The 16,756-nt window shown below is 37.9% G+C and overlaps 2 protein-coding genes across 4 annotated transcripts in view; one reads left to right on the top strand and one right to left on the bottom strand.

Moving 5' to 3' along the window:
- Positions 1-270: 270 nt before the first annotated feature.
- Positions 271-16,756, bottom strand: part of fyco1a (FYVE and coiled-coil domain autophagy adaptor 1a) — a 36,897-nt gene continuing 20,411 nt past the window's right edge. For all 3 annotated transcript variants that reach the window (XM_088918078.1, XM_088918077.1, XM_088918079.1), the window contains exons 13-18: positions 16,013-16,230; positions 14,458-14,602; positions 8,002-8,100; positions 3,277-3,487; positions 2,925-3,034; positions 271-2,147 (exon numbers count right to left, since the gene is read on the bottom strand). In XM_088918078.1, coding sequence (XP_088774204.1) covers positions 2,072-2,147; positions 2,925-3,034; positions 3,277-3,487; positions 8,002-8,100; positions 14,458-14,602; positions 16,013-16,230 — 859 coding nt within the window. In that variant the 3' untranslated portion in view covers positions 271-2,071. The remainder of the gene's footprint in view (positions 2,148-2,924; positions 3,035-3,276; positions 3,488-8,001; positions 8,101-14,457; positions 14,603-16,012; positions 16,231-16,756) is intronic.
- Positions 11,184-13,444, top strand: LOC148833114 (C-C chemokine receptor type 7-like). The gene has a single exon (XM_088918080.1). It carries the CDS (start codon positions 11,314-11,316, stop codon positions 12,289-12,291), a length of 978 nt encoding a protein of 325 aa, XP_088774206.1. The 5' UTR covers positions 11,184-11,313; the 3' UTR covers positions 12,292-13,444.

Below are 16,756 nucleotides of genomic sequence, written 5' to 3'. Positions count from 1 at the left end.
GCTCACTGCCCGTCTTGTTAGATGGTAAATTTTCACATGATACTCCTGGCTTTCACTTGCAGGGGGCAATAATTTGGTGATATTCATTGAAACAGTTCACCAGAGCTCTCGGCTCCAAGCAAACTGTAACTTCCTGGGTGCCTGCAAGCTTCAGGTTTTCAATCATGTATGTGCAGTATGTCACTACATACTGTAACACCCAGCCTGCACTGTACATTTCACCGAAAAGTTTCACACGACACCAAACACAAATGAACCAGGGAAACACCGTTACAAAGACACCTTTATTTTTATGGCTGAATTTACCCCTGCTCTCCGACACCATCCACAGATTTCATACACCATGTCTCCACAGAGGCAGAATATTGCTCACAGTGTCCCCCAGTGAAACCCATGTCAGTTTTTTTTTAACAATTAACCTACCTCACTTAACTGTCTTGAGTAAGTTTAGGCTTTAGAATAATGCTTAGAACATTGTTTAAAATGTGCAAGAGTGCATAAATCAACACTTTTCCCAAAGTGTAGCATAAAGCTGTGGCTTTCATAAAAAAGATAAAGTATTTTATAAATATATATTGTATATATCCATTTTCATATAAAGCAGCATTGAATTTAGAAAACCATTAAAATGTTGGAAAATGGAAATGACTGTGTGTTTATATATATAAACTCTCAAATGTAAAAAAAGAGTTAAGAGTGAGCTTAAATCGATTAAGTAATACAGTAACGGAATTGCACTGTAAAAGATGCAGTATTCGAGAAAATTCAAATATCTGAGTATTAATTTTCTCAAAAAAGACTTTGGGTTTATCCTCTTAGGGCAGTGTTAGCCAGAAAACAGACTCAAAACAGTCACTTAGTGTTGTCAGATTTCATAAACACAAGAAAATTAGTCTTAAATGCTTTAGTTGGCTATTAAAAACTACCTCCAATATTCCAAGCTACAAAACCATCATCACCTATGTAGCAACAAATAAATATGAATAACATACCATCTACTCTGAATAATGAAAGTACTACTATTCCCAAATCATTTTATCTATATAAATCCCACTGCAAGCACATGTATTTTTACAGTGTAGGAACGTGCTTAAATGGTTGAAGGAGTAGGTAACGGAATTGCATTGTATATAGTGCTTGTACAAAAGATAGCCATATTACCTTTAGATTTTTGTGATATTTCACAAACCTGGCAGACATCTCCAATTTAACTTTACGTAAACCTTAAAATACATGGGTGACACACAGTAGTGACTGCCTCCTCCAAGTCTTTTTAAACAGATACTAAAATATCACCCGCTTTTGTATAATGTCCTGTTTTCATATGTTTTGTCTGAACTTCAGTTGAGTAAGTGTAATAAATTGCAATGTAAAAAATGTGCATCTTAACACAAGAAATGTGATCATTTTGAAGAAAGCAATGAGTTATAAAAACTCAAGTAAGATGTGATTTCAAAATATAATTACATAATTACAGGAGCAAGTGTTTGCAACATTATTCTAGACTGCTTGGATTCTTAATCTCCGAATTAGCCACTGAATAAACACTTAAAACCGTTCAGAAGTACAGCGACTTGGTAGTATTCACTACTTCTGTACATATTGAATCACTTTGGATTATTTGGAAAACAGATGTAATGTAGTTCATAAAGAGGTTTATGTCAGTAAAGTCTGATCTAATTCTCCTAGTGTATTTTTTCTATTTTAAAAAACACCAATAATATACCTACTCTACTAACATATTTGAGAAGCCTGGTTAAAAATGTATACTTCAGTGCAACCCGATCCATCACGATTTGTGTTTCGCAAACCACTCTGAATAGATAACATTTGTGGATATGGAAATGTCTTTGTAAAACTAATGTTGCATAGATTACTTGTTTCAGGTTTTATAGACCTTCGGTAGTGCATGAGTGACACAGCCTTTAGGCTTTGTCTATAAATAGCGGTCTCCATAAGAAGACAGCCACAATCCAATAAAACCCCTTAATTACACAATCCTACCAAAGAACACAAGAAAGAGAGAGAATAAAAAAACAACTCAAACAAAGCGCCGTGAAAATCTCCCAGATTATAGAAAGTCACTTCCATCGTAGATTATGGGCTTCTCAACAGACAAGTGGTAAAGAACCTTCTTTGAGATGAATCTATAAAAAAAAATGAGAATCCAGAATAAATGGCATCTAGGTGACAATCAAAATGGGCAAACAAAAAAAAACAGACACAATCATACAATTTATATATTTGTCAGTGTATAGAAGTGCAAGAATGAAAAAGAAACTAGTTACACCATTTCTCCATTATTTAGGTGATGGAGAAACCTTGCCTTGAGCTACAATAAAGCAATAAACACAATACATTAAGTCAGTAAATAAAGTGAATGAGGCAATTGTTCACCATTCTTCCCAGATAAGGACAACTTGAATTTTTTCAACAGTCTCCTTGCACAGCTGCTATACTCTGCTACTGTTTCAGGATGCTTTGGTTGCCCTGATAGTTGATGTTTGTTGGATCTTGAGCTACTCCTTTTATTTGTCTGTCAGCACTGAAGAATGAAGGGTGTGATCTACCTTTGCTCATGGGGCCAAACAGGTGAGCTACTGTACCAACAGTGTGAGAAACAGTCTATAAGGTAAGTGGGTAACAAGTCCTAACTAAGCTCCTCAGCACACAGGTCTTGCCATGTGTGAGTGTACACTATTACACTGCATCTTTAGCTTCAGATCACTGGCATGGGGGACAGAGAGTATGTCTGGACTAATCAGCGAACAGTTTTGGCACCCGCGTTGTGTAATACCCATGTTTTTCTGGATTATTCAGCTATCTCCCTGATTGACACATCTATCCTCAAGTGTCACTCCGTTAATCCTGGGTCTGAAAGCTTGATCAGCATAAACTATGTTTATTGTAAATAGAAAATTTACCTTGAAAATGAATTGTCGAAAATGAGCATGTAAGTTCCTGGATTCCTGACTTTCAGCTGTCCTTGAATGGTTTCTTTGTGAGAATTGCAGCGGGTCAAGGGAATTAAAACCTGTTAAAACGGGACATTTTTGAGACACACTTTGGATATATATTTAAGATCAACAGCTACCACTGTATTAGAATGGAGTCATCTTATGTTTTTATTTTCAATCAAGACTAGTTGATAAAAACAACACAAATTATAAAACAATATTTGAAAAATCAACAACTTAATTTCGACATCAGTAATAAACTAAACACAAATGAACCAGAAGATGAATGAACTGTGAGACAGAACCAGAATGAGCTTACTTTGGCCTGTTCTATTGGGGAATCTCCAGATTCCTTATACACGACACTAAATGAAATGCTCTTCGGCTCAGATGAAAACACCCAGCTGATTGTAGGACCAGCTTCCTTCACATCAATGGGGATCACACTGTAGCCACTGGACTTGATGAACAGCTCTCTGCCTCCTTCTCCAAACTGCGTGATCGTCTCGATGGTTAAAGGAACCGTTAGTCTACAAATGGAAAGAATGAAAAAAATAAGGCATTAAAATTTAGCAAGTAAAAAACAAATTGGCTTCCCTCATCAAGATGTGATAACCACCATATCTAAAAATCTCCTAGAAGAGAAGATATCTTTAGAAAAGTCCAGAAGCTTTAGTGAGTTATGAAAGTAAGCCACAACCTTTCAGTCACTGGTATTTCAATATATTCCAGAGATGTCAAAACATTATCAGCCTAAATGTTACCTTGTTTGACCCCCTCAGTGAGATATCTTTGCAACTGCTTATAATTCAAATTTTGGTTCACCAAGGGGTGCTTTTTACAAATTTAACTGTTTCACTTTAAAACTGTTACAAAAAAACTAAGAAACAAGATGCAAATGCTGTTTTGAAAACAGAACAGACATTTGACGAGGATAAAAAGAATACGTTTTGGTTGCTTCTCATTGGAGAAATCCATGCATTTTCATTCATACTACAATTCAATAAAGCTCATGGAAATCAATATTATTATTTAAACATCCTTCAAAATGTTAGAACATTATTGAACTCCAGCAGTTATTGCTTTGGAAAACTCCACTGAACAATATTTTGTCTCCCTTTCAACCAGCTTAAATTTAAGCCCTAAAGGACACCTCTACTGTCTATACTTCCAAATTCCAGGTGGAATTTGCCTCTGCAGGCCTATGACAGTAAGCCGTTAAAAAAGTGACAAAATTCAATTCAAGCTTTATTGTCCCCTAGGGGAAATTTAGAACAAAATGGGACAAAGCTCTTGTTTTAACGCTTAACATAGTACTCTGTATTATTTTAGTCAGCACAGATCCACATGTATTGTAGTACATGTGGGCCAATAGATTCCACTGAACAAAAAACACTGTTGAAAAATATGAAAAGCTGTTTTGCTCTTCTTGCAACTCAGAAATAGAGCATCAGAAAAGTGTGAGAAGAGAAATATCAAGATGCAATGACTATTCAGCTGGAAATTTAAGATTGATTCAAGCTTCTGAAAAAAAACCTTAGTTGCATTCAGGTACAATAATAAAATGGCTGCAACTATTATAACTACTATAAGTAGGCAAAATTATAAAAGTGTAACAAAAACATAGGGTTTTGCTCTTTTCAGTGATCTGTCTCTGTGACTCTTATGAACTAAGGTTCTGCAGGTTCTTTAAATCTGTCATAAATCATACAAAGTGCAAGAATTTTCTCTCCATTTACTACTAGTTTAAAACATTTGGGTTTCACTTGAGGAGATATTAGTTTGGTCTGTGGAAGAGAAGCAGCAAGTTTTACTTGTTACTCTGCAATTCCCCTTTAAATATCTATTACTGAAACGCTGTTTGGAAAAATCCTTGCTGAAGAAGAGAAACTGAGTTACAGTATGTGTGCAAGCGCTCACAGACTGTGTGAATATACTGCCAATAACTTCCTCATTGCACTCGCTCTGACTCACTCTTCCTAGCTGGGCTGGGTCAGTTCTGTATACCTCACTGCTATGCTGCAAGACAGTAGTAATGTGTCAGTTCAACAGCGATTGCCATGAAGCAAAACAAATCATGGTTAGCTGCATATTTCTAAACCAAACACAACGCCCTACAAGTGTTTGCTTTTCCCATAACAAACAGTAAACACCATTACTTACCTGCAGTGATGCATTGCTCTGAAATGTTCAGGGGTATATCATTTCTTCTCTGGTTAAATGCAAATGTTAAACCGTGTTAAAGTTTCTATTCTTCAGCAAGGACATTCTTCCATATAGCATTTCAAAAATGGACGTGGGAGTGAGCCGCATCAGCTGCTTTCCTTTATCTGCCATTATTTAGCAGAATGAGGAGTAAAACTGGTAGCTTCTCTTCCATAGATCAAACTAGCATATAATGGATCACGGGCTGATGTCGGCTTGGTCTTGGTGTTGTGCGAATGTGACCCACAGTAAAGACACAGTGTTACTGGAAGTGCCCCAGCCTCTTAGTGTTCCTGCTCTGGCAGACCTGCTACAGAAATAATAATAATAATAATAATAATAATAATAATAATAATAATAATTATAATAATTGCTGACACTTTTATAGCGCTTTTCTGGACACTCCACTCAAAGCGCATTACAGGTAATGGGGATCATCACCAATGTGCAGCCCCACCTGGATGATGTGACGGCAGCCACAGTGCGCCAGTACGCTCCCCACACATCAGCTATCAGTGGGGAGGAGAGCAAAGTAATGAAGCCAATTCATAGACAAATGTCTGCTTCCTGCTACACTTCCATGACCTCTGAACAACCAACACAAGAAACACATGCTGAGAGCTGGACAAGGCGAAGCGCGGAAGATCAGTGGAATTTTTTTCTAAAGACACGTAATTCCTGCTTTAAGCTTTGCAAATAAATGAGCGTGACTCTGCTGGAAAGGTCCATAATGTGCAATGGCAAGTCAACTCACTGAACTACAAAATAGTTTCAGTGTAGACGCTGATGAGAAGCACGTTGCCCTGAGTATGTGACAGGAGAAGGTGTTAAAGCTCATTGTTTTACAGGGGCTAACATGGACATCCCTGTTCATTTTGAGGTGCTGTGTGGTGTAACACTCAAAGCAATAACTCGCAGTTTTACCATGGTGTGGAAGGGCATGCTTTATCAAAAGTAAAGATACCTGTTGTCCAATAATATACAATTTCTTTACAAAACATACTGCATCCTGGATAAATAAGTGACTTTTCCAAGGCAGCATTTTCAATGTATTCGTCAAAGGTTAAAAACTTAGAGTTAAAGAATTAGGAAGAAATAATGTACTGTATGTCAACTGCAAAATTCAAGAAGAAAACTAAAGAAAAAATTCTAAACTAACACACATGTTTTCTAAAACACTGGTTCTCAACCACTGGGCTGAGACACAGAGTCTCTCTTGGGTTTTATTCTAACCATTCTCCTAATCACAGATGCTGAAAAAATCTATTTAACAGAACATTTTGCTTTATTAGACCAGTTTCCAAATAATTTATTTGGTCTCAAAAATACTCTGATGCAGTTGCAGAAATAATCTGAAAAAATGACACAAAAAGTTTGGGGAGACAGGCATCTCTTCAGTCTGTTTTCAGTTTAAGTGTTTGTTTTTTCTGTCTAAACAGTTCTTACCAAGCAATTAATGAATTAATTAACAGATAGGTGAGAAAAACAGATATCAAACCTTCCTAATTACTGACATACCACCAATGCTAATTAGGGCAGGTGTGAAACATAGAAATGTATACAGGGTTTGTAGTGATTCCAAACTTTATCCAAATTCTTAAACATTTAAGACTTCAATTTGAAAAAAACAAACAGCTTCACAACCACTAGAGATCAGATAGCCTAACTAATAAAGAGCTCAGACAGACCAAAAACAAGAAGACGCTGGTCTACAGAACCAGACTGAGAACAACCTCCTTTTCTGGCGTGAACTGAGGGACAAAACAGGACAGAAAAAGAACAGAAGGTTGCGTAGCTACTGAACCTCAATATCTGAGAATTACACCATTTGAAGGAAAACCAGCAGATTTACAACATAAACCAAATGAAACACAAAGAAACCACAAAGACTGCAGCTAGTTTGTCCTCAAATGAAACAACAGAACAACATAGTAAAGCTGCTGGAAAGAAACTTTTTTTTTTTAAATGGAATTGCCAAATAATTTCTATTATATTCCCACCAATCTGGAACCATCAACTGTTTATAAGACTTGGTTCTCCAGTAATGACTTGGGAGAGAATGGGATGTGAAGGCATGCCTTTTGTTATTCGGCATGCTGAGGTAGCACTGGAGGAGACTGCAGGACTCTCCTTGATGTCAGGTCACATGTGGTGATGCCTGGCAAGTCTCAGATGTCGCAATTTGTCAGAAAGCCCAGCCCAGTTAATCCCAAACCATCCACACAGGGAGGGAAAAGCCCAACTATGCCTGAAAGCACTGAGTTCACAGCCACTTGGAGAAACCAGGTCAGTCTGTAAGTGACATGACCCTGGCTCAAAGTGACATCTGGGCCCCAGAGCTCACCCTGCACTGGAAACAAGTGTCTTTACTGGTTAAGCCACTTGGGATGTCCTTGTAGGAACCACCTCTGAGGCCAGCTGGAACATTTCACTGTAAGATGAAGTCCAATCCACAGTATAATCTAAATCGGAGATTTTCATCAATTACAGAAGACACAATTGTGTGTTTATATCTGAAAGTAATTCATGGTGAAAGATCTATACATTTGGTGGTGGTCTGGATATCTTTCATGGGAATTGTAAACAATTTATAAAAACAAGCATAATTAACAACAAAGTTCAGGCTGTCAAGAAAGCACCTGGGGGACATTAAAAAATATATATTCATCTCACATAGTAAAGAACATGATTTTTTGATGCAGTGTTTTTTTTCCCTAATTACTATCACTAAGACCATCACTTCATCATACCTGTTTCTGTAGCTGAAAAAATTACCGGAGTGGTGAATAACCAGTATGCAGGCTGCCAAGGTAATGGAAAGATGTAGATTTTCACTTACGTCAGCTCTCCAGACTTCAGGAGGCAGATCTCAGCATCTTGCACAGTGGGCATTTGCTCACCTAGATCATCAGGAGTGGACTCACCCACGGCTGCATTTCTAAAAGAAAACGCAAGCTACTGAATTTTGGCATTTCTAATTCTAATCACACTCATGAACAATTTGGAACCCCTGCATTAATTCCTGACATAACATGTCCTGTGAGGAAATCTACAGTTTTTTAAATGGTTAATGTTTATTGCAGTCTGAGAACAAAACATTCTGCACAGACAAAAATTCCAATGGAACAGGAGAAGCAATTTTTTTTAGTTAGGACAGAAAACACATGAAAGGAATGGATCAGAAGCATAGTGAGTATTGATATTTGTTTTAAAACGGCAGCCTACAAGTTTATTATGGTCACTACAACCGTAAGACTCCGAAAACACCTGTGTGCAATTAAAAGTAACATGACATCTCACTTTCAAACTGTTGCCATATCCTGTAGAATCATAATATGCAACTTCCTATTGCACAAGAAGCTATATGACCTTGTTTGTCTTCATGATTTTGAGATTCTTTGCTACAGAGATTTTCTTGCATATTTATGAGGTGTTCTGACTTCACATTTGTATTTAGAATGCTAGATACACACTTAATTTGATATAAATCTGCTGTTTTGTGAGCTGAAAGGGCTGCAGACACTGCAGGTATTGTCGCAGAGGAATGCTTGAAATTTACTTCAAGTGAATGTGTCTGAATCCTTAGTGTCACATGAAATCCCACGTTTGAACAGACAGTATGTTTTTGTCCCAATATGATTAAATATGTGCATTGAATTACCCTATAATAAAACATATTATACTGAACTTATCATTTGTATTGACCACATAATCACAGATACAGAACAGTTTGACTTGCTATTGGAGGGCACTGCAGACTGACATGCACTTTAGTGTTCAGTGAGGTGCTGGAAATAACTATTGTAGATTAATAAATTCACTTGAATATGTAAATTCAGACTACACTACGGAAGTGCTTACAAGGCTGTGGCAACAGTATCTTCACGGTCTGTCAGACCACATCTCCAGAGTACACTGCAACTGCTCACTACAGCAACATACTGTAAGCCAAGAGGTAAGCTGTCAAGTTATCTTTCTTAAATAGGCTTAATGACTTCTTTTGTAGGCTGTTGTATTGATGAAGATGATGACTGTATTTGAAGTTAATAAATCTATAACAGGAAATTCAGTGATAATGATCACTTTTCTTCTTGGCTTTGCGCATAAAACACAATAAGTAACAACTTTACTCGGTTTTATTTTCGTCAACCAGTGAACTGACATCAAACGTGAAATGCAGCACGGTATTTCATGGCACAAGGGACTTGAGATGGACATATAGTACAATAACTCTATACTCTTTTATGTCCAATCTTCAAAATTGTGAAAACTCCATTTGTAGACAGACTATATCAACAAGCTTAATCTTCCTGCTGTGGTACAGTCTAGCTTGATTTCCGAAAACTTTTTGTTAGGCTTAAAGTAGTTAAAGTTAAAACAGATTTGCTATTCCTGGTAATAATTTAAAAAATAGCTTATTTTCTTATCTTCATATCATCCATGTATATACAAATTGGTATCAGAATTTTTTGATAAATTTATTCTAGGTGGAAAAAAATGCTTTAACTTTTTTGCAACATTAAATCACTCCAAACAGCTGGATTAGAAATACTGCAGTTAATCTTGATGCACAAAAAACACAAGAGATTCATGAAATAAATGGCTAAACATGAACTCTTACCACAACACCTCAGATACACAACATGGATTTTAACTTTACAATATGAATGAGGCAAGTTACGACATTCTTCAAGTTTACATCCTTTTGCACAATTTCTTACTTCTTTTGAGTAATACACCCCCAAAGCTGTGACTCAAAGTCACAAGGGAGCATCATTATGATCAACAACCCACAAGTACTGGGACGTACTTTTTCTGATTCAATTTCTGTTTCCTTCGGTGAATGTAGAACACATAATGAAAACGCAGTAGAAATCACAAAAGATTAGTTGAAGCTTGCTGAAGGAAAATGCACTATTTCAATGACACTGGTGTATTTTAATGACTTCACTTCACAGAGGACACCACATTTATTGTAATTAATATTTATTAAGAATCTAATAATAATTGCTTACACTTATATACTGTAGCGCTTTTCTGGACACTCCACTCAAAGCGCTTTAAAGGCAATGGGGACTCCCCTCCACCACCACCAGTGTGCAGCCCCACCTGGATGATGCGGCGACAGCCAGAGTGCGCCAGAGTGCTCACCACACACACCAGCTCTCAGTGGGGAGGAAAGCAGAGTGATGAAACCAGTTCATAGCTGGGGATTGTTAGGAGTCCATGATTGGGAAGCCTACTTTATCTGCTACTCCAGAGAAATGTACAGCACACAACACATGAAAAACAGCTCATTCCTGTTTAGGAAAGTTGTCAAACTCTGTGAAAAGAAGTTTTTTTTTCTCACAACACTCCCAAACCTACATTCATACCCTTGGTAACAAGGTGAACATCAATTGTATGCATGAATAAAAGTGGAGACTATGAAGAGAATATGAAATATGAAAATATTTTCAAACTATTGACATGCAAGTGTTGCATATTCCTTAAGAGACCACGTGCATAAGAAAAATTTAGTTTCAGGCATTTTTACCACAGGAAAAAACTCTGCAAAAGCAAGTAAAACCTGCTTTTTGAGGCACTAAACTAGACTTTAGTCAAAGTCATAGTGTAAAACAAGTTCCCGTGCAACTGGACTGCACACATTACCCACATATTATGTTCCATGTTCAAATGTTTCTCCTTCAGCCTTGTAAGGTAAAGGGTGAAACTATAAAGTTTTGGCTTTGGCATGAGCTCCAGAATAAACAGTGGCTCTGTCCAAACAAGTTGTTTCGAATATATAAAGGTTGGCTCATTGCTCAGTCACTAGAGGCTTAAAGTGAAGCACAATGGTTATTCTGTGACATAATATGATCTAAAACGGTTACTGGAATCAAATGTATAAACCAGCCTTTTACTAAAGTGCTGCACGGGGAAATCTGCGTTTTTAACCCTAAAACTCCCATATGGAGTGCATATGACGTGCCCTTAAAAGTCAGTCACACACTCCTTCTGCTTTCTGTTTAAAAACGCTGTTTCCTCTTGTTCTCCGCGAAGTCTACACAATCTAGAAACATCCTTTGGGGTTACTGCCACGCTGCGGTTTTTGTCTTTTAAAATTTAGAGGCTTCTAACTCATACGGTACATACTGTATAACAACAGCTGATGTTTGGAACATGTGATATTTTTGTGTTTCACCAGGGGTTTGCCATCACCTGCATCATCTCAATGTCAAACGCAAGCAATGACCATATGGAAGCTGAAGAGGGGTACATCGCCCTGTACACTATCACAATTATTATTGGCGCTATTGGAAACGGACTTGTTATTACAGTATATGTTCGTCTCGGGAAACTACCTTCAGTCACTGATGCCAACCTGCTGAATCTCGCCATTTCAGATCTGCTTTTGGTGCTCACAAATATTTTATATCTGTCAGAAAACATTACCTGCTGGAAATATGGAGACATCGTGTGTAAAATTAGTGCCTGGATAAACGAGCTGTCCTCTTCTGCCAGCATCCTTTTCCTGACCTCCATTGCCATGGATCGGTACTTTGCCATTGTCAGATCGAAAACAAACCCAGCTAGGAGGACCACTTTCAGCCTCTGCAGAAAAACTGCATTCTTCATCATATGGCTAAGTGCTTTTCTGAATGCCCTGCCTGACGCTTTCATATACTCTGTAAATAATCAGACGCAGCAATGTGAAGCTGGTAATGACCTGAAACTTGTTGGTTTTATAACCTTGGGAATACAGTTTACACTAACATTCTTCCTTCCACTGTTAATTATACTGTTCTGCTATATAGTGTTAGTTATAAAGGTTTGCCAGACATCTATTCTGAGAAAACAACAAGTTTACAGAATAGTGTGTGCGCTTATATCTGTCTTTTTGCTTCTTCAGGCACCCAGGCAGTTGTGCATATTGACAGCTGTTTTTACTGAAAATGGACACAGCTGTTTAGAAATCACTTACGTTTTGTCAACCTTCTCCTGCTGTGTGAACCCCATCATTTACGCTTTGCTTTGGGACAGATTTAGACAGAGAATCAAAGAATTATTTTCCAAGTGTTTAATGAGGTCTGAAGAAGCTAAAGCAGTTTCACAAAGCCATTCTTTATCAAATACACTGGATTTATAAAAGAGAGGAGGTAAGAGTAATAAAATTAATTTTAACATGTTTGTTAGATGTATGCCAAGAGGCATATAGCTGCATAGGTGAAAGACTGATACTATTACAATAGGAGCTGTCATTTGTATGAAGAGCAATGAGAGATCATTCCTAAATTTAAATTACTCTATACATCAAACAAAGAGTACAAAAGGCTAATAATCACAGAGAGTTGAGTTGCATGAAGGTGAAAATGGGATTATGCTGTCACAGTGCATGGGAAGGCATCATGTCACACATTACAGGTGCCAAAATGTTTGCATTTAAGCTGTTAAAAGTTACTCAGATAGTAGATACACAGGTTTGCACTCAGGGGGGGAGATACGACATTTTCGGATGTGAAAGCTCAACTTCACCGTGATTGTTAAGCAAAAAGTGCCAACAGTTTTGATCAACAGTTTGCAAAGCCAAATTTTTTCGTATACAAAATTCTTATGAAAAAACGTGAGAAGAATGAGAACCAGCAGTCAACACTTTTTAAATTTCACTATAACCCGTCGCTCAGCTCGAAGTAGAAACAAAAACTTTGATCCATATAGCAGCATATTATTTCAGAACATGCCCAGTGAACCTCGGAGCTGGAAAATCCATAAATCCCCACATTAGCACTGGGACTAAAATTAGTTCTCAATGTACTGGACTTTGAAAATCCATTCATTCTTCCCTGACTCGAAGCTACTTATTCCAATATAAGGCTGCAGTGAACTGGAATCTCTCTCAGACAAAGCAGTAACGCCTCCTGGATAGGACGCCAGGCCGTCACAGGGCACGTACACAGAGGCAACTTACAGACACGTTCAGAGCTTCGTCAGCATGCCTTGGGAAGATGGGAGCAAACCTGGGAAATGTCCACTGATTGCTGAATACACACAAAATGTTAGCGACTACCAAAAAGACAATATTGATATTTTAAGGGCTTGATGTTTTTCTATACACTCTCTCTTTTACATGCTTTGTGATCTGTGTCTTAGAGCTGTATTTTGTTTTCCTAAAATGTAAGCATCTGTAAAAAAAATGGACCTCAATTTAGAGGCATTCAATGGCTCCCAAATACCTGTACATGTGTATATACTGTATATAGATTATACCTGAATAAACTACAGGAACATGTGGAAGCAGCAAATTAATTTATTCTTTTGGAACCATATTCCTTACATTGATGTTAATGGCATGCATGAAACAATCATGTTGTTTTTCCATCAGTTGTTTTTACTGAAGAAAAGTATTTCTTTTTGTCAGAAATATGACCATCTGCTTTCCTCACTGGAAAACCCATTCTCAGACTAAACTGATACAAAAAGAAAGTGTGAGCAATGCCAGACTGGAAGGGAGAGTTTAGTAGTTATGTACAATAAGTTAGAGTGACAGCATCACACACATGGATTCAGTTGTTCAGACCCCTTATTAAGAAAGAAATCCTCTTAGCACCTGTACCACAGCGGTTTGTGTTCTGTTAATACTGTGAATGACAAGTTTAATGTTCTAATTTGAAAACTGAAGGGTAAAAAGATGGAAAAGGGAAACAGGAGAAGGAAAAAAGTATAGTAAAGGATAACATGGATTCAAGAAGAGAGTTCTCACGATTGTTTGTAAAAAACAGAAAAATGAAGTGGAAACAAAAGAAAGTGTATCACAGAAAATCAAGCACTCAAAAACAGAAGGAATAACTTTAAAATATGGTACAGAGTTAGATTAGAATCTGGAACTGCTCCCACCTGCAGTCCAGTCTGGAAACAGTAATGCTGTTATTCGCAATTTACTGTCAACTAATTTCAGAAATACTGTAGTCCGTCAGTATTGCACCCTGTCACAGTGCCAAAACCACTTTGACAGTCAGCCCTGTTTATGGTCAAAATATTAAGTACAAAAGGTCGGTAACATACTCTACAAATATGGTACAAAAAAAATACAAAAAAAGTGTCTTACAAACTACAGTACTAGCTATTCCCTGAATAAACTAAAATATTCTAGAAGTTACCAATTATGTTGGTGGGTGAATTTAAATTAATAAGCGGATAGTTGTAGGGTACAGTTATATGTTTTATATTTTCATAATGTACACTGTGAGTTCTGATACATTCATATGATAAATAGGTACAGTATTTCTGTGAATTGTAATGGAATCTCAGTACTTACACCTCTGGAGATCTCTGTCGACCCTCCATCTCTCTGGTACTATCTGGTGAATCTCTCACTGAATCACTGTCATAAATTCCATTCACCTCCTCCTCTGTGATAATGTCAAAGGCAGCATCATCTGGCTTTGGAGCTGCATCTGTTACTGCAAATGACACATAAAATGTAAGTTGAACATTGGTTAACAACCTTAAAGAAAACAGGTTTGGACTGTTTAGGTGTAAAGCAGCACCGTTTTAAAAAGACAAAATCTCAAGCACATGACTGTAAACTGTATAAGCAAGTAGTGTGCGCATCTTTTTCATTATGCATACTAAAGCACTGGTATACTACTGTATGTAAAGTATTTTAACCTCATGGCTTACTGCTGGTATACTTTACGTTCTTATGAATTAAGATTTCAGTCTATATTCCACTTCAGAGTTGCAAAGATGAGTAGTGAATGAAAAAAAAGCTTTTAGTTATTTTGCTGCCTGGTCCTGGAACAGCCTACAAAAACTGTCATGTTGTTTGATAATACTTCAATATTTTAAAGATATTATATGGAATTATATGTTGACTTTCCATCTTGAAATAATGCTATTGGTTTCAATACATTATTGTATTACTCGTTTCAATGTTGGTATGTACGGTACAATGTTGTTCTTACTGCCTTGTTGACCTGGTTTCTCTTGAAAATAAGATTTTTTTTATCTCAGTGAGACTTGCTGGTTAAATAAAGCTTAAATAAAATAAACAGAAACATGTCTGTAGTGGTTGAGACGATCACGGGACGATCACATGCTAAAAGCCAGTTTCAAACTTATTATACACTCATTGGCCCAAAAAATAGAAAACGCCACCAGATAACCAGTGTTGAGCCTCTGCGAGCTGTGAGCTGGAGCAAAATATCCCACAAGGTTTGGAAATTTGCTCTGCCCAGGTCCATCCCATTCTTGTCAAGAGTGGTGATGTGCAGGCTCCAGTGAGTTCACTACTGTACTCTTTAGTAGGATTTACTGTAGATGCGTGAGCATGTTCACACTAACCATGCCTTGCTTGCACCTGACAAGACTGTATTGATTAGCTTGAGGGTTCCTAATGCTCTGCAATTTTGCAGTACGGCCGATTGCATTTTTAATTTCTCATATCTTCCCAATATATATTGGCTGTCAACTGTACAGCTTTCTTCCAAAGGGATCGGCTGCAAAAGACTATGACTCACAATTAAGGTCTAAAGCCAAGGACCAGTGCGTCTATCTGTCCATGGAGGAGAAAGGGTTAGGGTAGGAAGCATTTTATTTATATCGGCCCATTTATTTCCATGAATGTACTGTACAAATTCATACATTTTACATTTTATTGCCTCCTGTATTCAAGGAAGAAAGGGACACAACATGAAAAGTATATTAGAGTTTGTAGAGCTGTTCCGATACTCTGGTTGTGATGCTCTGTGCTGAACTGTTCCTGTGCCGGTCTGTTCCACCCGAGAAGACACTGGTTTAGCTAGGGTGTTAATGTAAATTAGTAAGCGGTGACTTGTGAAGGGGCTGCGGTCCGAGAACTGCAAGATTACCTATGACGCTGGGTGTCGGTCTCCGTGGCGACTGCCCTAGGTCCTTGGGGGAACCGGTGGGTGTTTCCGGAGGGCTGGCCACCTCGGCTGCAGGGAGCCTTTCGACCACCGCACTGTGCTGCATATAGCACTCCCTGCAGCACCGTTCCTTCTTCCCACTGTGCTTAGTCTTCACAAAGTTGTTGCTGCAGTAGTAGCAAAATATCCGCCCGCAGAGCCTAAACCACAGGAACACATCTAAGAGTAACAGACCAGACCCAAGGCTCCTGTTTCGTTCACTTTCCCCGACATGTCGCCGCACTGCCATTTGAAAATACTGTACAAAACCTTAAGGCAAAGAGAGGAACCCATTACCTTTAGAAATGGGCAGCAGTTACCGGAAGACTTTGGATTAAAGATCCTTGTCCATCCAGGGTTCATGATTTTAATACATGAAGCGGAACAAACCACTTTTCTCCAAGATGAAAAACAATGACAGAAACCTCCTTATTCTAAAGTAGTGACTAGAATCTGAGTAAGTGTACACACGTAACCTCTCCAGTCCAGCAAATCCATAGTCCAGTATGACTTAAGCTAGCCACATGCCCAAGTATCTTGGGTAAGGCCTAGATCCCTGCAGTACCACAGTTACAGCTGCCAGTCCTGGCTCTCAATGTTGTGTGTTGTTAGTTAGCTCTAATTTACCCCTATATACAGTATTGGTGGCTATATATAGCGGTGGCTCTGTGGCTAAGGATCTGCGCT

This window comes from Atractosteus spatula, chromosome 6, assembly GCF_055471065.1.
Source record: "Atractosteus spatula isolate fAtrSpa1 chromosome 6, fAtrSpa1.hap1, whole genome shotgun sequence".
NCBI lineage: Eukaryota > Metazoa > Chordata > Actinopteri > Semionotiformes > Lepisosteidae > Atractosteus > Atractosteus spatula.
The sequence above is the reverse complement of the archived record's forward strand: the minus strand, read 5'-3'. Positions and strand labels throughout refer to the sequence as shown.